Source organism: Echeneis naucrates, chromosome 13 (assembly GCF_900963305.1).
Source record: "Echeneis naucrates chromosome 13, fEcheNa1.1, whole genome shotgun sequence".
Taxonomy (NCBI): Eukaryota; Metazoa; Chordata; class Actinopteri; order Carangiformes; family Echeneidae; genus Echeneis; species Echeneis naucrates.
The window spans coordinates 9211695-9233377 of NC_042523.1; the positions used below are offsets into that span (position 1 = coordinate 9211695).

Here is a 21683-nt window from a genome sequence, read left to right on the forward strand (position 1 = left end):
TACCTCAAAGTATTAATGAGATATTGTGTTAACAAGACCTGGTGATTTTTCACTGTGCCAACTTGTTGCTCATCATGAACCTTTTTCAAAAAGAGTGTTTCTACACAAAAACACGTTACGTCAGTTATGTGCAGTGGAGCTGTTTACGAGTGGTGGTGTCCAGTTGATGGAAAACTACAGGCCATAGAAGAATATCCTGTCGTAGAGATGAAGAAGGAGTTGAAGCCTTTTCATGGCCTGCTCAGTTGCTATGGCCACAGTTGTGGTACCTGTGACTGCACTGCTAGATGCTTTGGGAGGCAGGTCTTGGATGTAGTCATTAATCTGCTTGTAGAGGGGCTTGGACCCTCCCCATTATCAAGCAGAGATCCCTGATGTTGTGACCAGATAATATGAGTGAGTCACAAACAACACGTGGCCAGAGACAGGGCGCAACAATAAATGCTGATGACGACAGTGCAGTGTGGAGTGAGTTTGACTTGATGTTGTGTTTAGATGCGCTACTGTTGATGAAGTTTTTTCTCAAGCAATGAAAAACCACGTCTTTAATTTCATTGAACCTTACTGCAGATAACAGCTGTAAATCACTTCATGAGGAACTTGGGCTTCATTTTCCGTATATGTATTGTGTGTGTGAATATTTGAACAATGAATGATATCATTGTAATTATCCCTCACAGAATTGTAGCTGCTTTGTGTGATCAGTAATATCAGGGACTGTGGACTCTTGTAGCATATAACAGCATGCCATGGCAGATAACACTTCACTGGCTGGTGAATTTCTGCAGCGACAGATTAATGAGCAGGTCTTGATTGTTCAGGTCCTGGTAATAATTTTTCTCTGCGTCAACTTGTTGCTCATCATAATCTTTTTTCAAAAAGAGCATTTCTACACAACTGCACGTTACATCTTATTTGCTGTTGCATTGGTGGCAGATAGTTTTGTGTTATTCATTTCTGATGTGCTGCTCATCTTCAGCTATTTTCGTTTTACCATGCAAATTTGGTTGTGTGTCATTATCTCTATTTTGATTTTTATGTACAGCGTTGTCACACCAGTGACTCTGACAGCAATGACTCTGGAGCGTTATGTGGCTGTTTGTATGCCGCTGCGTCACGGAGAGATCTGCTCCACACGCAGCACTGTGCACTGTATCCTCATCATTCATGGCATCAGCTCTTTGCCCTGTGTTGTTATTCTCTCAATGTTTTTTGTGTCAGCACCTCTCACTCTCTATAAGCAATCTAAGATATGTTCATTAGAAATGTTCAGTCTTTATTTGTGGCATGATCATGTCAGGTCAGCTGTTCAACTGCTCTTCTTCCTGATCATGTGCATCATCATAGTTTTCTCCTATGTTAAAATAATGAAAGTGGCCAAAACTGCATCAGGAGAGGATAAACAGTCATCAAACAAAGGACTTAAGACAGTGGCTCTTCATGGTTTCCAGCTGCTGCTCTGTCTCATCCAGCTGTTATGTCCATTTGTAGAGAGCTGGATGTTTCATATTGATTTCAGATTATTTGTTGAAGTCAGATACTTTAATTATGTAATGTTTTTTCTAGCACCAAGATGTCTGAATCCTCTCATATATGGCCTCAGAAATGAAGCTTTTTCTCAAGCAATGAAAAACTATGTCTGCATTAGTTCATTTAAAAGAAACGCTAACTGAGTTCAGTTTTAAATCACTCTGTGAGGAACATCCAATATTTATTGTGTGCGTGACTATTTGAAAGGAACAATGAATGATATCACTGTAACTGTCCCTCGCAGAATAGTGGAGTTCCTTTGTGTGATCAGTAATGTCAGGGACTGTGGTCTCTTGTAGCATTTTAATCTGGCAACAATTAGGAAGGACTGACTTCTGAAAAGAGAGACTGTGTTTCAGTAAAGATTGCTTTGTCTCAAAGGTATGCTCCGTTTCATTAGAGTTCATTTGTTATTTAGAAATGTTATGTTTTTTGTGTTTTGCAAAACTCATATATATCTTTGCATGCTGTTGAAGCTCTAATCCTAACCCAGTGAGACCACCCTGCCTGCAGCACTCACCCCTCTCTGCAGTGAGTGAGGGAGCATCACATAACCCTGAATGTCCCTCCACATCTTTGACTAAGCTGCAGCCCATCATCCGTCTATACGACCAAAGAAATGAAAGAAGAAAAAGACAAAACCACCTCTAGCACCACAGTGATGAAGTCAATAACAAAGAAAAATTCATTCCAAGCTGAGCTAGAAATCAGAACCTAGATTTATCTACTATCAGCTCCAGGATTGTTATATTTAGATTATATTTTTATATTCATTGTTGTGACGGTTTTATTAAAATTCGGTGGTGTTTGTAATGTTCATGATGATCAGGTGATGCTTTGTTCGTTCTTTTTGGAAAATTAAATCTCTCTTAAATGACTAATCAGCCTGCGATGCAGATTGTGGACAAGGAAAGAATAGGACAGCTGCCTCGGGCTGAGGGGTGCAGACTGTACGCTACCAGGCCGAGGCTTAAGGTCAGGCCTGAACAGCCAGAGTATGATCGAGTCACAAACAACACCTTGCCAGTGAGAGGGAGCAGCAGTCAGTGCTGATGACGACAGTGCAGTGGGGGGTGAGTTAGACTTAATGGTGTGTTGGGATGGACTACTCTTTAAAATCATTTGACACAGCTCTTTCTCAGAGGGCAGCACAGCGCTCAGCAGAAGGTATTTATAAGAACCTGAAGGGTTTGAACTGCTGGATTCAGAGAAGTTGGACAGTGAGCTTAACTATTATCATTTGGTAAAAAGAATGGCACTTGATTTGACTTTTGACAGCACCCAGAAAACTTGGTTTAGCTCATAAGAGCCATGACAGATAACACTTCACTGGCTGGTGAATTTCTGCAGCGACAGATTAATGAGCAGGTCTTGATTGTTCAGGTCCTGGTAATAATTTTTCTCTGCATCAACTCGTTGCTCATCAGAATCTTTTTTCAAAAACAGTGATGCTGACTTATTTGCTGTTACATTGGTGGCAGATAGTTCTGTACACAGTGTACAGTCTGTAAACAGAGGAGGCTGGCTCCCTGGTATAATTCTCACATTCCTACCTTAAAGCAGACATCATGGAAATTAGAAAGAATTTGGCGTTCCAGTAACTCGGAAGAGTTTCACAGAGCCTGAAAAGAAAGCTTAAAAACATATAAATAAGCTCTCCACAGTGCTAGAAGTTCATATTACTCAGCACTAATAGAAGAAAACAAACAAACAAACAAAAAAAAAAACAGGTTTCTCTTCAGCACTGTAGGTTTACAGGCCCATATTGAACCTTCTGTTCATCTATAAAATCATTTAGAAAGCGGTAGCAAACCAATTACATGACTATCTGCATAGGAACGGCTTGCTTGAAGAGTTAGTCAGGATTTAGAGCCCATAACAGCACAGAAACCTTTTGTCCCACCTGGTAAGGAGGGGGGTCTGGGAGCGACAGCGATTGGCAGCTGTTGAATACCGTTCTGCTGCCTAAAGGAGTGAGGACCTGGCCTGGGTCCAGTTTTTGTGGCAGCGGCAGATGAATGCCTCCACGAATAGACAGAAAGTCTCTTTTTCCTGGGTCGGAAATAATGGAAACAATGAAACCCAGAAGACGGACTGGCGGATGCTCCAACGAGGCGACAGAACTCCCTCCAGAACAGTGAGGTGAACTGGGGCCCTCGTTCCGACACCCTGTCAGTAGGAAGGCCATGTAGTCAGAACACGTGTTGAAGGACCAGTTCAGCAGTCTTTAGCTGACAGGAGTTTGGGGAGGGGAATGAAGTGAGAAATCTTGCTGAATCGGTCTACCACAGTCAGGATGGTGGTGTGATCTCCAGACCGTTGTAGCCCGGTGACAAAGTCCAATGAAACGTGAGACCATTGGCGATGCGGGACAGGCAGAGGTTGTAGGTGGCCTGCAGGAGCCCGGCGGGGGACCTTGTGCTGGTTACAGACCAGGCAGGCATTGACGACGTCTCTGGTGTTGTCCTACAGAGTGGGTCACCAGAATCGTCTTTGCAGAAACTCAATAATGCGTTGGATCCCAGGATGGCAGGTGAGCTTGGAGTTGTGGGCCCATTGCAGAACCTCTGACCTCAGTTCCTGAAGGCCGAACAGCTGATGCTGGGGACTGGAACTGGGTCCCGGCTGGTCCTGCAGGGCGAACCGTTCCTCCATTTGCCAGGTGAGTGAGGCCATCAGGCAGGAACTGGGAAGGATGGTGTCCATTCCCCCAGTGTTCTCTTCCTCGACCAGGAACTGGCATGACAGAGCGTCGGGCTTGACATTATGGCAGCCTGGACGGTACGAGAGTGAAAAGTTAAACCTGGTGGAAAGACAGCCCACCTGGCCTGTCGAGAGTTAAGTCTCTTTGCTGAGCGAATTTATTCCACGTTTTTATGATCTGTCCAAACAAGGAAAGGGGACTTGGTCACCTCCAGCCAGTGGCACCATTCTTCCAGCACCAGTTTCACAGCCGACAGTTCTTGGTTCCTGATCTCGTAATTCCTCTCTGCTGGGGACACACGCCTGGAGAAGAAAGCACGGGTGAAGCTTCTGGTCCTCAGCAGAGCGTTGGGAAAGGATGGCACCCACCCCTACATCCAAAGCATCCACCTCCACAACGAACTGTCTCTCGGGGTCGGGAACCAGGAGAATGGGGGCTGAGCTGAACCGTCCCATCATATGTTGAAGCGCTTCCTGTGAAGCTTGAGACCACCGAAAGGTTACCTTGGAGGAGGTGAGGGTGGTGAGCAGTGCAGCCACAATGTTGTATCCCCGGATGAATGTTTGGTAAAAATTGGCGAACCCCAGAAAGCGTTGCAACTGTTTACAGGATTCAGGGACGGGCCAGGAGACGACAGCAGAGACCTTGGCGGGGTCCATCTCCATGCAGTTCAGGAAAATTAAATATCCCAGGAAAGAAACAGAGGGGACATGGAACTCGTGCTTTTCTGCCTTGACAAACAGGAAGTTCGTCTCCCTTGCAAATCTGGACCAAATGATAGGCATTGTGGAGATCCAGCTTGGTGTAGATGTTGGCCCCCTGCAGTAACTCGAAAGCTGAGGAAACAGACTGTCTCTTGGTGGTTGCCGGACAGGAGCATGGGAATAGCTTTGGTCTGATGGGTGACAGTCCCCAGGAGGTGTACTGCCTGGCACTGGATGAGACGTGGGAACCTGATTGATGCTGCTGATAGGCGAGTTCCTCATCAATCAGGTGATGCCCGGCAGTAGCACAGGAGCCGGAGTCAGAGTCATGTCAGAGGGGTCGGGGCTGCAGCGGCTGCAGCTTGTTGAGTCATGACGGTAGCCATCTGTTGAACCTGGACAGCTAGCAAGGTTAGCGCCTGCTCCAGCCCTGAAGCTGTGCCTTGTGCTGCTGGAGCATGTCCTCTACTCGAGCTAGGCGAGAGGTTGGAGAGGAGGTGTCTGCTGGGTCCATGTCTGGCCACATTTTTACTGACACTGGGGTGATTAGGACCCAAAAGCACCTCAGACCCAGGCCCCCAGTTCGTGTCAGAGCTGTGGTCAGCACTTGCGCAATCATTTGGTGTGCAAGTGCACCGCACTACCGCATGCCACCCTCAGGCCAATGGTTTGTGTGAGTGATATCACTGGTTGCTGGAGGCAGCGCTGCGTGCTTCGCTCTCAGATGGTAACTGGGTGGACCGTTTACCTTGGGTTATGCTCAGATTGCATTTGGCACCCAAGGAGGACCTTGATGCTTCGCCTGCTGAGCTGGTTCTTGGCCAGCCACTCCTCATCCCTGGGGAATTTTCACCTGGGGGCTCTGTTCCTCGGCCTCGTCCAGCCATTTATCCTATTTTAGTCAGACAGCACTCGTGTACTTGGCCTCATTCACCACTGTTGTCCGCAGTCGTTTGTGCCTGCAGAGCTCATGTCGGCTCGGTTTGTTTTAGTAAGACACGATGCTCACCGCTTGCCCCTTCAACCCCCATAAGATGGCCCTTTTCGGGTTCTTGAGACGGATTCTAAGAGTTTTGTGCTGAATATGGGTGGGCGAAGGGAGCGTGTTACACTTGATAGCCTTAAACCAGCACACTCAGGAGTCCCCTCTGGGTATTTGAGGTAGGGGGCTGTGTCATGGACACCAGGGGCTCAAGAGTAAAGTTGTTCCTGTTTCAGTTGGTGGAGGACTAAATAAGTTAAAGCTCTCCTGGTTTTTACTCCTCCTGCCACAATATTTTCAATACAGAACGAGTAGATAAGATTCGATTCTACTGTTAACATCGGTTGATGTAGATGTAGACATTAATCATATATTATAAAATAAAGGAGCCAATTCTATACAAGTAACATTCTTACAGTATTTTCAAATATGTAGAAGACCACATATCCCCAAGCATTGTTGCTGTATAGCACTGGCAAAAATAAAATTCAAAAAGAATAACTAAATCACGTCAATATATTTATTTTTAGATCCCATTGCAACGACTCTACAATCGATTCATCTATGGATTCATGGCTGATTCGTATCGATTCAGGAGGCTGCTACCAACGCAACCGTATCTCTCACGTGTCAAACTAAATATCCGGTCTTATTTTCTTTATCGTTCACGACCATAGTAAATATTGATTATATGTCATCTCCGGCCATTCAGTGGGATCATTTCTCCATTAAAATGAAGGCAAACAGAAGGGTCAATGAGAGATACCTACATATGTGAGATTTTCATTGTGTTTCATTGTTTTAAGCAAACTACTGAACAGTGTAATTTAAATTGTACCAATTGTTTTCCCCTCCGGTGGACGTGGATTTTGGAGAATGACGCGTTGCGCTCTGTCCTATCACAGGACGCCCTGAGGAGGATTTTCCTTCAGCCCGAGCAGGATATTGACTCGTATTACTCATATGGTACTCGTATTCGTCAAAATTGCTATATCTGTACCGGATACTTGTTTCAACCAAGTATCTGGCTCAAATATTAAATTGCGGAAAGGTATGAACATTTTAATCATATACCTTTTTTCCCCTATTATTGTTATTAATTTTTTTTTCTCTCTCTCCCTCTCTCTTTCTCTCCTCAACCCACACGACTATTTTAGCCCCAATCCTAACCTTAACCAATTTCTTCCCCCCTTCTCCCCTTAAGCATTTTATAGGCCACCTGTGCCAGAGCAGCTCAGATAAACAATGAGCTTCTTGTCCCCAAATTCAACCTAAGATAATAATATTTCAAACATAAAGTTTTTTTGAACGTTTAAGAGCTGTATTCTAATACTCCTTAGTAATAGCCAGGTAACATATCAGCCCTTTATTTATTTACTTATTTTCATGGACAAGGAAGCCTAACAAGGTAACCAAGAGGTAAGAAACGAATTGGATGATCAACAATTGTTTTTAGGGTTTTTATGACTGATTATAGAAACAGAAAGCTAACAAAGTTAGCACGTTCATCCCGACAGTCCCTGATCTCTTGTCTCTCTCACTCTCTCCATCACTGGCTGGCCACACTGATCCTCATGTTTTTGTTGTTTGTTTGTTTGGATAGTTTTTTCTCTTAGTTCATATGTTAATAGGTATGTTTTCTTTTGTGTAAATAACATGATGGAATCTTGTGAGCTGATGGAAGAATGTGTATGAAGAGGCACAGATGATTTTAATGAAAGCATTTATTGAAGATTGATTAGTCAAGAAAATATGTGAGCAGTAAGGGAAACCAGGGACAAAAATTCCCTGAATCAGAAACAAACTAGAACACAAATTTTGCGCGAAAACATTTTCACCAGTTTTCACCAAAAGTGTTTTTCCAGATTTATTTTTTGGATGCTGTCCTGAGATCAAATGTCGACAGTAGGAACCCAAACAAGTATTACTGAGTCACTGTTTTGTTGGCTAACAACATAAGACATCCCTGAACCAACTAGTCAGTGACTTTCAGTGGAATTCTCTCTCTCATTATTTCATTCTTTATTTTGACAACATATATCATGAACATCATCACAACAAGTCATTCATTTTTTTCCTCGCACCATTTGATCACCAAATATCACACCATAGCTGTAAGAAGTCATTGTTTACTCCAACAACTGCTTGCCAATATCTTCAGAGGAATTTTTTTCACCTGACTGTGATGCACAAGAAGTCTGTCACATCAAAGAAGAGAGGCCCAAAGTAAGATAAATGTTAAAATGCAGGTACTCATCCATTTTGACTGATACTGTGGTTTCGTTAAAGAAAACCTAGAAGCCCATTGGCTCATTGTTTTTGAGGACCAGCTCATTAAGATCAGATCGACATGCTCTGACTCGGACACACACACTGACTTTGATTTATCAAATCAGATTTCCTTTATACAACCCAAAGGAGAGATAACTTTTCAGTGCATGAAAGAAAATCTCATCTCTGAGGCCATAAATGAGAGGGCTCAGACATCTTGGTGTAAGATAAAATACTATATAGTTGAAGTATCTCACATAATAAAATACAACAAAATCAATATGAAACAATGCAGATTCAATGAAGGGACACCACAGCTGGATGAGACAGAGCAGCAGCTGGAAACCATGAAGAGCCACTGTCCTGAGCCCTTTCCTTGATGACTGCTTATCCTCTCCTGATGCAGCTTTGGCCACTTTCATTATTTTAACATAGCAAAAAACAAGTATGATGCACATAATGAAAAACTGTAATTGATATATAGCTGCCTTCAGATGGTGCTGCCATAAAGTAATCATAAATATTTCCACTGAACATAACTGATATTGGGTGTAAAATTTTAGGGATGCAGATCCAAAGAAAGTGGAGAAAATAAAAATAGAGGGCACAGAACTGAGAGCATGAATGATGAGGATACAGTTAATAGTATTACGTGTGGAGCAGAGCTCTCCATGATGCAGCGGCATACAAACAGCCACATAACGCTCCAGAGTCATTGCTGTCAGAGTCACTGGTGTAACAGTAGTATACACAATTATCACAACACAGATAATGACACACAACCAAACATGAATGGGGATATTAAACTGGGTCAAAATAGCAAGGACATCAGAAAGGAATAACACCAAACTATCAGATAGTAATGTAACAGCAAATAAGATGTAGCGTGTTGTTGTGTAGAAACACTCTTTTTGAAAAAAGGTTATGATGAGCAACAAGTTGATGAACAGAAATATTATAACCAGGAGCTGGACAGTAATCATATTATCCTTCATCGATACATGCATGAGTTCATTACCAACCAGTGAATTGTTATCAGCCATAAGTGTGTTTTCTCACCAAACGTAGAGTTTTAGCCACAACAAAATGTCCTTTAAGAGTCAGTATTCCTTCAATCGATTCCTTGTAAAAAATGTAAAAAGTTACATTTCATCAGTTTATCAAATCCTACATGCAGTCTCAGGCAGAGCTGTTGTCTTCTGATGTGTGTCCATCCTTCTGAGAGAGGGCTGTGCACGAGGCTTTAAAGTCTAGAGCATCCAAAAATAACTTCAAATGAAAGTTCACCCACCAGTATTGTCATCGTCTCTTAGATCCTGCGTGTTGATTGGCTGTTTACAGTTTGATGGACAAATTACTGCAAACTTTAAAGTGAGCTGATTTTCCTTGAACTTTATTTAAAATGTAAATAAAATTATTATTATTATTGTTATTAATGGGAAGGCAGCTGCATGTTTTGCATGCAGAGGCCAAACCCCAGTTGCAGGGCGAACCAGTGGAATGCTTGTGCTGTAGTAATGGAGAGGGTGTGACAGGAATGGCAGCCAATGTAAAAACTGAGGCCATCAGTCATGAAAGACACTGAGCTGACTTTTTGTGGCAACCCCAAATAGGGAAACGCTGAAAGAACAAGCGACAAACGTATACATACTGTATTTTTCGCACTATATGACGGACTTAAATCCTTCAATTTTCTCAAAAATCGGCAGTGCACCTTATGTATGAAATCTTGCTGTGCTTACTGACCTCGAACAAATTTTATGCGGCACACTGCGCTAAAAAATCTGTCAAAATGTTTTAGTGTGACTTTGGTGAGCGATGAAGCGGATTGTCGGAGGATTCCCAGCTGGCACAGGGACGTCGTGTTAACATTGGTCCTTGGTTGGATATGGGTTACAAAGTCAGACAATGTTAGATAACTAATAATATAGTGCTGGCAACCAACCACCATCCAACATTTAGTCAAAGTACCCTTCCGATCATTAGACGTCAGGCCAACGTTGGGTTTTTAACGTAAACCCAATTTTCAAATCCAGATAATAATCTAATTATAATCAAATGTTTTACAACGTTGTTCCAACGTCACACTAACTTCAGCTGTTTGCTACAGCTGGCAACGATAAACCAATCAGAGAACAGTATGCAGTACGCTTACCTCCGCCACTTTTTGTAATACCGGTACATACTGTGCTTTGCTTTATATAAGTTTTATCATGCGCCTTATGTCTGAAGTTAGACTCCTTCATTGATATTGAGCCTTATGATGCGGTGCACCTTATGGTCTGCAAAATATGGTATATCTATGTTATGCCCTGCGATGGACTGGTGACCTGTCCAGGGTGTACTCCGCCCTCACCCAGTGTGAGTTTGGATTGGCTCCTCAATTGCAATATAAAACTGGGTAAAGATGACAAGAATATCAGACATGAATAGTAAGAAACTATCTGATATGAATGTAAGAGCAAATTAAATATAACATGTAATTGTGCTAGATGCTTTGGGAGGCAGGTCTTGGATGTAGTCATTAATCTGCTTGTAGAGGGGCTTGGACCCTCCCCATTATCAAGCAGAGATCCCTGATGTTGTGACCAGATAATATAAGTGAGTCACAAACAACACGTGGCCAGAGACAGGGCGCAACAATAAATGCTGATGACGACAGTGCAGTGTGGAGTGAGTTTGACTTGATGTTGTGTTTAGATGCGCTACTGTTGATGAAGTTTTTTCTCAAGCAATGAAAAACCACGTCTGCATTAGTTCATTTACACAAAGTGCTAGTTGAAAACGTTTCCAGTGCATTCATTTACTGAAACTTTAATTTCATTGAACCTTACTGCAGATAACAGCTGTAAATCACTTCATGAGGAACTTGGGCTTCATTTTCCGTATATGTATTGTGTGTGTGAATATTTGAACAATGAATGATATCATTGTAATTATCCCTCACAGAATTGTAGCTGCTTTGTGTGATCAGTAATATCAGGGACTGTGGACTCTTGTAGCATATAACAGCATGCCATGGCAGATAACACTTCACTGGCTGGTGAATTTCTGCAGCGACAGATTAAGGCCTTGGTTATTCAGGTCCTGGTAATAATTTTTCTCTGCATCAACTTGTTGCTCATCATAATCTTTTTTCAAAAAGAGCATTTCTACACAACTGCACGTTACATCTTATTTGCTGTTGCATTGGTGGCAGATAGTTTTGTGTTATTCATTTCTGATGTGCTGCTCATCTTCAGCTATTTTCGTTTTACCATGCAAATTTGGTTGTGTGTCATTATCTCTATTTTGATTTTTATGTACAGCGTAGTCACACCAGTGACTCTGACAGCAATGACTCTGGAGCGTTATGTGGCTGTTTGTATGCCGCTGCGTCACGGAGAGCTCTGCTCCACACGCAGCACTGTGCACTGTATCCTCATCATTCATGGCATCAGCTCTTTGCCCTGTATTGTTATTCTCTCAATGTTTTTTGTGTCAGCATCTCTCACTCTCTATAAGCAATCTAAGATATGTTCATTAGAAATGTTCAGTCTTTATTTGTGGCATGATCATGTCAGGTCAGCTGTTCAACTGCTCTTCTTCCTGATCATGTGCATCATCATAGTTTTCTCCTATGTTAAAATAATGAAAGTGGCCAAAACTGCATCAGGAGAGGATAAACAGTCATCAAACAAAGGACTTAAGACAGTGGCTCTTCATGGTTTCCAGCTGCTGCTCTGTCTCATCCAGCTGTTATGTCCATTTGTAGAGAGCTGGATGTTTCATATTGATTTCAGATTATTTGTTGAAGTCAGATACTTTAATTATGTAATGTTTTTTCTAGCACCAAGATGTCTGAATCCTCTCATATATGGCCTCAGAAATGAAGCTTTTTCTCAAGCAATGAAAAACTATGTCTGCATTAGTTCATTTAAAAGAAACGCTAGCTGAGAAATTCTGCAAATATCAGTTTTAAATCACTCTGTGAGGAACATCCAATATTTATTGTGTGCGTGACTATTTGAAAGGAACAATGAATGATATCACTGTAACTGTCCCTCGCAGAATAGTGGAGTTCCTTTGTGTGATCAGTAATATCAGGGACTGTGGTCTCTTGTAGCATTTTAATCTGGCAACAATTAGGAAGGACTGACTTCTGAAAAGAGAGACTGTGTTTCAGTAAAGATTGCTTTGTCTCAAAGGTATCCTCCGTTTCATTAGAGTTCATTTGTTATTTAGAAATGTTATGTTTTTTGTGTTTTGCAAAACTCATATATATCTTTGCATGCTGTTGAAGCTCTAATCCTAACCCAGTGAGACCACCCTGCCTGCAGCACTCACCCCTCTCTGCAGTGAGTGAGGGAGCATCACATAACCCTGAATGTCCCTCCACATCTTTGACTAAGCTGCAGCCCATCATCCGTCTATACGACCAAAGAAATGAAAGAAGAAAAAGACAAAACCACCTCTAGCACCACATTGATGAAGTCAATAACAAAGAAAAATTCATTCCAAGCTGAGCTAGAAATCAGAACCTAGATTTATCTACTATCAGCTCCAGGATTGTTATATTTAGATTATATTTTTATATTCATTGTTGTGACGGTTTTATTAAAATTCGGTGGTGTTTGTAATGTTCATGATGATCAGGTGATGCTTTGTGCGTTCTTTTTGGAAAATGAAATCTTACTTAAATGACTAATCAGCCTGCGATGCAGATTGTGGACAAGGAAGGAATAGGACAGCTGCCTCGGGCTGAGGGGTGCAGACTGTACGCTACCAGGCCGAGGCTTAAGGTCAGGCCTGAACAGCCAGAGTATGATCGAGTCACAAACAACACCTTGCCAGTGAGAGGGAGCAGCAGTCAGTGCTGATGACGACAGTGCAGTGGGGGGTGAGTTAGACTTAATGGTGTGTTGGGATGGACTACTCTTTAAAATCATTTGACACAGCTCTTTCTCAGAGGGCAGCACAGCGCTCAGCAGAAGGTATTTATAAGAACCTGAAGGGTTTGAACTGCTGGATTCAGAGAAGTTGGACAGTGAGCTTAACTATTATCATTTGGTAAAAAGAATGGCACTTGATTTGACTTTTGACAGCACCCAGAAAACTTGGTTTAGCTCATAAGAGCCATGACAGATAACACTTCACTGGCTGGTGAATTTCTGCAGCGACAGATTAATGAGCAGGTCTTGATTGTTCAGGTCCTGGTAATAATTTTTCTCTGCATCAACTTGTTGCTCATCAGAATCTTTTTTCAAAAACAGTGATGCTGACTTATTTGCTGTTACATTGGTGGCAGATAGTTCTGTACACAGTGTACAGTCTGTAAACAGAGGAGGCTGGCTCCCTGGTACAATTCTCACATTCCTACCTTAAAGCAGACATCATGGAAATTAGAAAGAATTTGGCGTTCCAGTAACTCGGAAGAGTTTCACAGAGCCTGAAAAGAAAGCTTAAAAACATATAAATAAGCTCTCCACAGTGCTAGAAGTTCATATTACTCAGCACTAATAGCAAACCAATTACATGACCATCTGCATAGGAACGGCTCGCTTGAAGAGTTAGTCAGGATTTAGAGCCCATAACAGCACAGAAACCTTTTGTCCCACCTGGTAAGGAGGGGGGTCTGGGAGCGACAGCGATTGGCAGCTGTTGAATACCGTTCTGCTGCCTAAAGGAGTGAGGACCTGGCCTGGGTCCAGTTTTTGTGGCAGCGGCAGATGAATGCCTCCACGAATAGACAGAAAGTCTCTTTTTCCTGGGTCGGAAATAATGGAAACAATGAAACCCAGAAGACGGACTGGCGGATGCTCCAACGAGGCGACAGAACTCCCTCCAGAACAGTGAGGTGAACTGGGGCCCTCGTTCCGACACCCTGTCAGTAGGAAGGCCATGTAGTCAGAACACGTGTTGAAGGACCAGTTCAGCAGTCTTTAGCTGACAGGAGTTTGGGGAGGGGAATGAAGTGAGAAATCTTGCTGAATCGGTCTACCACAGTCAGGATGGTGGTGTGATCTCCAGACCGTTGTAGCCCGGTGACAAAGTCCAATGAGATGTGAGACCATTTTCGATGCGGGACAGGCAGAGGTTGTAGGTGGCCTGCAGGAGCCCGGCGGGGGACCTTGTGCTGGTTACAGACCAGGCAGGCATTGACGACGTCTCTGGTGTTGTCCTACAGAGTGGGTCACCAGAATCGTCTTTGCAGAAACTCAATAGTGCGTTGGATCCCAGGATGGCAGGTGAGCTTGGAGTTGTGGGCCCATTGCAGAACCTCTGACCTCAGTTCCTGAAGGCCAAACAGCTGATGCTGGGGACTGGAACTGGGTCCCGGCTGGTCCTGCAGGGCGAACCGTTCCTCCATTTGCCAGGTGAGTGAGGCCATCAGGCAGGAACTGGGAAGGATGGTGTCCATTCCCCCAGTGTTCTCTTCCTCGACCAGGAACTGGCATGACAGAGCGTCGGGCTTGACATTATGGCAGCCTGGACGGTACGAGAGTGAAAAGTTAAACCTGGTGGAAAGACAGCCCACCTGGCCTGTCGAGAGTTAAGTCTCTTTGCTGAGCGAATTTATTCCACGTTTTTATGATCTGTCCAAACAAGGAAAGGGGACTTGGTCACCTCCAGCCAGTGGCACCATTCTTCCAGCACCAGTTTCACAGCCGACAGTTCTTGGTTCCTGATCTCGTAATTCCTCTCTGCTGGGGACACACGCCTGGAGAAGAAAGCACGGGTGAAGCTTCTGGTCCTCAGCAGAGCGTTGGGAAAGGACGGCACCCACCCCTACATCCAAAGCATCCACCTCCACAACGAACTGTCTCTCGGGGTCGGGAACCAGGAGAATGGGGGCTGAGCTGAACCGTCCCATCATATGTTGAAGCGCTTCCTGTGAAGCTTGAGACCACCGAAAGGTTACCTTGGAGGAGGTGAGGGTGGTGAGCAGTGCAGCCACAATGTTGTATCCCCGGATGAATGTTTGGTAAAAATTGGCGAACCCCAGAAAGCGTTGCAACTGTTTACAGGATTCAGGGACGAGCCAGGAGACGACAGCAGAGACCTTGGCGGGGTCCATCTCCATGCAGTTCAGGAAAATTAAATATCCCAGGAAAGAAACAGAGGGGACATGGAACTCGTGCTTTTCTGCCTTGACAAACAGGAAGTTCGTCTCCCTTGCAAATCTGGACCAAATGATAGGCATTGTGGAGATCCAGCTTGGTGTAGATGTTGGCCCCCTGCAGTAACTCGAAAGCTGAGGAAACAGACTGTCTCTTGGTGGTTGCCGGACAGGAGCATGGGAATAGCTTTGGTCTGATGGGTGACAGTCCCCAGGAGGTGTACTGCCTGGCACTGGATGAGACGGGGGAACCTGATTGATGCTGCTGATAGGCGAGTTCCTCATCAATCAGGTGATGCCCGGCAGTAGCACAGGAGCCGGAGTCAGAGTCATGTCAGAGGGGTCGGGGCTGCAGCGGCTGCAGCTTGTTGAGTCATGACGGTATCCATCTGTTGAACCTGGACAGCTAGCAAGGTTAGCGCCTGCTCCAGCCCTGAAGCTGTGCCTTGTGCTGCTGGAGCATGTCCTCTACTCAAGCTAGGCGAGAGGTTGGAGAGGAGGTGTCTGCTGGGTCCATGTCTGGCCACATTTTTACTGACACTGGGGTGATTAGGACCCAAAAGCACCTCAGACCCAGGCCCCCAGTTCGTGTCAGAGCTGTGGTCAGCACTTGCGCAATCATTTGGTGTGCAAGTGCACCGCACTACCGCATGCCACCCTCAGGCCAATGGTTTGTGTGAGTGATATCACTGGTTGCTGGAGGCAGCGCTGCGTGCTTCGCTCTCAGATGGTAACTGGGTGGACCGTTTACCTTGGGTTATGCTCAGATTGCATTCGGCACCCAAGGAGGACCTTGATGCTTCGCCTGCTGAGCTGGTTCTTGGCCAGCCACTCCTCATCCCTGGGGAATTTTCACCTGGGGGCTCCGTTCCTCGGCCTCGTCCAGCCATTTATCCTATTTTAGTCAGACAGCACTCGTGTACTTGGCCTCATTCACCACTGTTTTCCGCAGTCGTTTGTGCCTGCAGAGCTCATGTCGGCTCGGTTTGTTTTAGTAAGACACGATGCTCACCGCTTGCCCCTTCAACCCCCATAAGATGGCCCTTTTCGGGTTCTTGAGACGGATTCTAAGAGTTTTGTGCTGATCATGGGTGGGCGTAGGGAGCGTGTTACACTTGATAGCCTTAAACCAGCACACTCAGGAGTCCCCTCTGGGTATTTGAGGTAGGGGGCTGTGTCATGGACACCAGGGGCTCAAGAGTAAAGTTGTTCCTGTTTCAGTTGGTGGAGGATTAAATAAGTTAAAGCTCTCCTGGTTTTTCCTCCTCCTGCCACAATATTTTCAAAACAGAACGAGTAGATAAGATTCGATTCTACTGTTAACATCGGTTGATGTAGATGTAGACATTAATCATATATTATAAAATAAAGGAGCCAATTCTATACAAGTAACATTCTTACAGTATTTTCAAATATGTAGAAGACCACATATCCCCAAGCATTGTTGCTGTATAGCACTGGCAAAAATAAAATTCAAAAAGAACAACTAAATCACGTCAATTTTTAGATCCCATTGCAATGACTTTACAATCGATTCATCTATGGATTCATGGCTGATTCGTATCGATTCAGGAGGCTGCTACCAACGCAACCGTATCTCTCACGTGTCAAACCAAATATCCGGTCTTATTTTCTTTATCGTTCACGACCATAGTAAATATTGATTATATGTCATCTCCGGCCATTCAGTGGGATCATTTCTCCATTAAAATGAAGGCAAACAGAAGGGTCAATGAGAGATACCTACATATGTGAGATTTTCATTGTGTTTCATTGTTTTAAGCAAACTACTGAACAGTGTAATTTAAATTGTACCAATTGTCTTCCCCTCCGGTGGACGTGGATTTTGGAGAATGACGCGTTGCGCTCTGTCCTATCACAGGACGCCCTGAGGAGGATTTTCCTTCAGCCCGAGCAGGATATTGACTCGTATTACTCATATGGTACTCGTATTCGTCAAAATTGCCATATCTGTACTGGATACTTGTTTCAACCAAGTTTCTGGCTCAACCTATGATAATAATATTTCAAACATAAAGTTTTTTTTGAACATTTAAGAGCTGTATTCTAATACTCCTTAGTAATAGCCAGGTAACATATCAGCACTTTATTTATTTATATGATTCTCTTGAGGTTCATTTGACATTTCTTTATATTGAAAATGAGATTTATGTAAAAAGAAAGACCTTTAAAACCAATATTTTCATGGACAAGGAAGCCTAACAAGGTAACCAAGAGGTAAGAAACGAATTGGATGATCAACAATTGTTTTTAGGGTTTTTATGACTGATTATAGAAACAGAAAGCTAACAAAGTTAGCACGTTCATCCCGAGAGTCCCTGATCTCTTGTCTCTCTCACTCTCTCCATCACTGGCTGGCCACACTGATCCTCATGTTTTTGTTGTTTGTTTGTTTGGATAGTTTTTTCTCTTAGTTCATATGTTAATAGGTATGTTTTCTTTTGTGTAAATAACATGATGGAATCTTGTGAGCTGATGGAAGAATGTGTATGAAGAGGCACAGATGATTTTAATGAAAGCATTTATTGAAGATTGATTAGTCAAGAAAATATGTGAGCAGTAAGGGAAACCAGGGACAAAAATTCCCTGAATCAGAAACAAACTAGAACACAAATTTTGCGCTAAAACATTTTCACCAGTTTTCACCAAAAGTGTTTTTCCAGATTTATTTTTTGGATGCTGTCCTGAGATCAAATGTCGACAGTAGGAACCCAAACAAGTATTACTGAGTCACTGTTTTGTTGGCTAACAACATAAGACATCCCTGAACCAACTAGTCAGTGACTTTCAGTGGAATTCTCTCTCTCATTATTTCATTCTTTCATTTTAAGAACATATATCATGAACATCATCACAATAAGTCATTCATTTTGTGATGCACAAGAAGTCTGTCACATCAAAGAAGAGAGGCCCAAAGTAAGATAAATGTTAAAATGCAGGTACTCATCCATTTTGACTGATACTGTGGTTTTGTTAAAGAAAACCTAGAGGCCCACTGGCTCATTGTTTTTGAGGACCAGCTCATTAAGATCAGATCGACATGCTCTGACTCGGACACACACTGACTTTGATTTATCAATTCAGATTTCCTTTATACAACCCAAAGGAGAGATAACTTTTCAGTGCATGAAAGAAAATCTCATCTCTGAGGCCATAAATGAGAGGGCTCAGACATTTTGGCACAAGATAAAATACTATATAGTTGAAGTATCTGACATAATGAAATACAACAAAATCAATATGAAACAATGCAGATTCAATGAAGGGACACCACAGCTGGATGAGACAGAGCAGCAGCTGGAAACCATGAAGAGCCACTGTCCTGAGCCCTTTCCTTGATGACTGCTTATCCTCTCCTGATGCAGCTTTGGCCACTTTCATTATTTTAACATAGCAAAAAACAATTATGATGCACATGATCAAAAACTGTAATTGATATATAGCTGACCTCAGATGTTGCTGCCATAAGTAAATTATAAATATCTGCATAGAACATAACTGATATTGGGTGTAAAGTTTTAGGGATGCAGATCCAAAGAAGGAGGAGAAAATAAAAATAGAGGGCACAGAGCTGAGAGCATGAATGATGAGGATACAGTTAATAGTATTACGTGTGGAGCAGAGCTCTCCATGACGCAGCGGCATACAAACAGCCACATAACGCTCCAGAGTCATTGCTGTCAGAGTCACTGGTGTGAGTGTAGTATACATAATTACCACAACACAGAAAATTATACACAACCAAACATGAATGAGGATATTAAACTGGTTCAAAATAGCAAGGACATCAGAAAGGAATAACACCAAACTATCAGATAGTAATGTAACAGCAAATAAGATGTAGCGTGTTGCTGTGTAGAAACACTCTTTTTGAAAAAAGGTTATGATGAGCAACAAGTTGATGAACAGAAATAATATAACCAGGAACTGGACAGTAATCATATTATCCTTCATCGATACATGCATGGGTTCATTACCAACCAGTGAATTGTTATCAGCCATAAGAGTGTTTTCTAAGCAAACGTAGAGTTTTAGCCACAACAAAATGTCCTTTAAGAGTCAGTATTCCTTCAATCGTTTCCTTGTAAAAAATTAAAAAAGTTACATTTCATCAGTTTATCAAATCCTACATGCAGTCTCAGGCAGAGCTGTTGTCTTCTGATGTGTGTCCATCCTTCTGAGAGAGGGCTGTGCACGAGGCTTTAAAGTCTAGAGCATCCAAAAATAACTTCAAATGAAAGTTCACCCACCAGTATTGTCATCGTCTCTGAGATCCTGCGTGTCTTTGATTGGCTGTTTACAGTTTGAGGGACAATTTACTGCAAACTTTAAAGTGAGCCGATTTTCCTTGAACTTTATTTAAAATGTAAATAAAATTATTATTATTGTTATTAATGGGAAGGCAGCTGCATGTTTTGCATGCAGAGGCCAAACCCCAGTTGCAGGGTGAACCAGTGGAATGCTTGTGCTGTAGTAATGGAGAGGGTGTGACAGGAATGGCAGCCAATGTAAAAACTGAGGCCATCAGTCATGAAAGACACTGAGCTGACTTTTTGTGGCGACCCCAAATAGGGAAACGCTGAAAGAACAAGCGACAAACGTATACATACTGTATTTTTCGCACTATAAGACGCACTTAAATCCTTCAATTTTCTCAAAAATCAGCAGTGCACCTTATGTATGAAATCTTGCTGTGCTTACTGACCTTGAACCAATTTTATGCGGCACACTGCGCTCAAAAATCTGTCAAAATGTTTTAGTGTGACTTTGGTGAGCGACAAAGCCGTTCCGCTTGATGGATTGTCGGAGCATTCCCAGCTGGCACAGGGACGTCGTGTTAACATTGGTCCTTGGTTGGATTAAATTAAATTATGTTAGTGGGACACAAGTGATGCATTTGTGACGTCAGTCCAAAGTCCCGGCAAAACTACGGTAACAACTGAACTGGTATGACGTGTGTTGTGACGCTCCGTGTTTAGCTTCTAAGCTAGCATCATAAAAGTAATTTATTTGATTGAAACTGAATTCAATGAAACAGTAGTCCTTTATGTGTGTAGTAGTGAATTTTGCCTGTGTATTTTGTCCGCTAAAGCGGCCGTAACTTTAGTTAAATCTGACTTTGCTCACTTGCACATTGAGTGACTCACCACAGGAGAGAGGGAGAGAGAAACGCTGCTGTGTGTGTAACCTGACTGCCCCTGTGCTGCTCTTATAGAGAATAAACCCGATAGGAACCCTCAACCCTGATGTGACTGGTTTGGCCTGTAAGCAACCATCTTGCAGCTGCTACACTGGCAACCAACCACCATCCAACATTTAGTCAATGTACCCTTAAATGTCAAGCCAACGTTTGGTTTTTAACGTAAACCCAATTTTCAAATCCAGATGATAATCTAATTGTAATCAAATGTTTTACAACGTTGTTCCAACGTCACACTAACTTCAGCTGTTTGCTACAGCTGGCAACGATAAACCAATCAGAGAACAGTATGCAGTACGCTTACCTCCGCCACTTTTTGTAATACCGGTACATACTGTGCTTTGCTTTATATAAGTTTTATCATGCGCCTTATGTCTGAAGTTAGACTCCTTCATTGATATTGAGCCTTATGATGCGGTGCACCTTATGGTCTGCAAAATATGGTATATCTATGTTATGCCCTGCGATGGACTGGTGACCTGTCCAGGGTGTACTCCGCCCTCACCCAGTGTGAGTTTGGATTGGCTCCTCAATTGTAATATAAAACTGGGTAAAGATGACAAGAATATCAGACATGAATAGTAAGAAACTATCTGATATGAATGTAAGAGCAAATTAAATATAGCATGTAGTTGTGTAGAAGCACTCTTTCGTAAAAAAAGGTTATGGTGAAGAAAAAATGATCTGCCATCTTTGTATTTTCTAAGAAACGGGAGCTTCAGTCACTGCAACAAGTCCTGTAAACTGTAAAAATGTGTTCTTTACACAATTTGATTACTGTCCAATTTTAAGTACCCTTTAAAGTGATATGAAGTTGGATTGTTAGTTTTCCCAAATCCTGTTTCTCCACTCCAGCGACTAAAGTTGTCAGCTGAGCTCTAAACCAGGGCCGTGCATGATGATGACTTTATAGACTGCACGTACAACAGTTGGAAACAACGCTGCCGTGACCTCCTGAGTTTAGGTTGTTATTCATCCCAGGTTTTTGTGAGTTAACGGTGACCCTGACCTGTGACTGCGAGAGTATAATCAGTTCAAATAAAAATCACTTAATTTTTGAGTAATAATCTATGTTTTTGTTCAATTTAAAGAGATTACCTCAAAGTATTAATGAGATATTGTGTTAACAAGACCTGGTGATTTTTCACTGTGCCAACTTGTTGCTCATCATG

General features: G+C 42.8%; 4 protein-coding genes across 4 annotated transcripts; 2 read left to right on the top strand and 2 right to left on the bottom strand.

Moving 5' to 3' along the window:
- The first annotated feature begins 749 nt into the window (after positions 1 to 749).
- On the top strand, positions 750 to 1673 carry LOC115053153 (odorant receptor 131-2-like). The gene has a single exon (XM_029517719.1). It carries the CDS (start codon positions 750 to 752, stop codon positions 1671 to 1673), a length of 924 nt encoding a protein of 307 aa, XP_029373579.1.
- A 6634-nt stretch (positions 1674 to 8307) lies between these two features.
- Positions 8308 to 9174, bottom strand: LOC115053156 (odorant receptor 131-2-like). Its single transcript, XM_029517723.1, has one exon. The coding sequence runs from the start codon at positions 9172 to 9174 to the stop codon at positions 8308 to 8310; it is 867 nt and encodes a 288-aa protein (XP_029373583.1).
- Positions 9175 to 11209: 2035 nt separating this feature from the next.
- LOC115053158 (odorant receptor 131-2-like) lies at positions 11210 to 12127 on the top strand. Its single transcript, XM_029517725.1, has one exon. It carries the CDS (start codon positions 11210 to 11212, stop codon positions 12125 to 12127), a length of 918 nt encoding a protein of 305 aa, XP_029373585.1.
- A 6259-nt stretch (positions 12128 to 18386) lies between these two features.
- On the bottom strand, positions 18387 to 19265 carry LOC115053161 (odorant receptor 131-2-like). Its single transcript, XM_029517727.1, has one exon. It carries the CDS (start codon positions 19263 to 19265, stop codon positions 18387 to 18389), a length of 879 nt encoding a protein of 292 aa, XP_029373587.1.
- Between the last annotated feature and the right edge of the window lie 2418 nt (positions 19266 to 21683).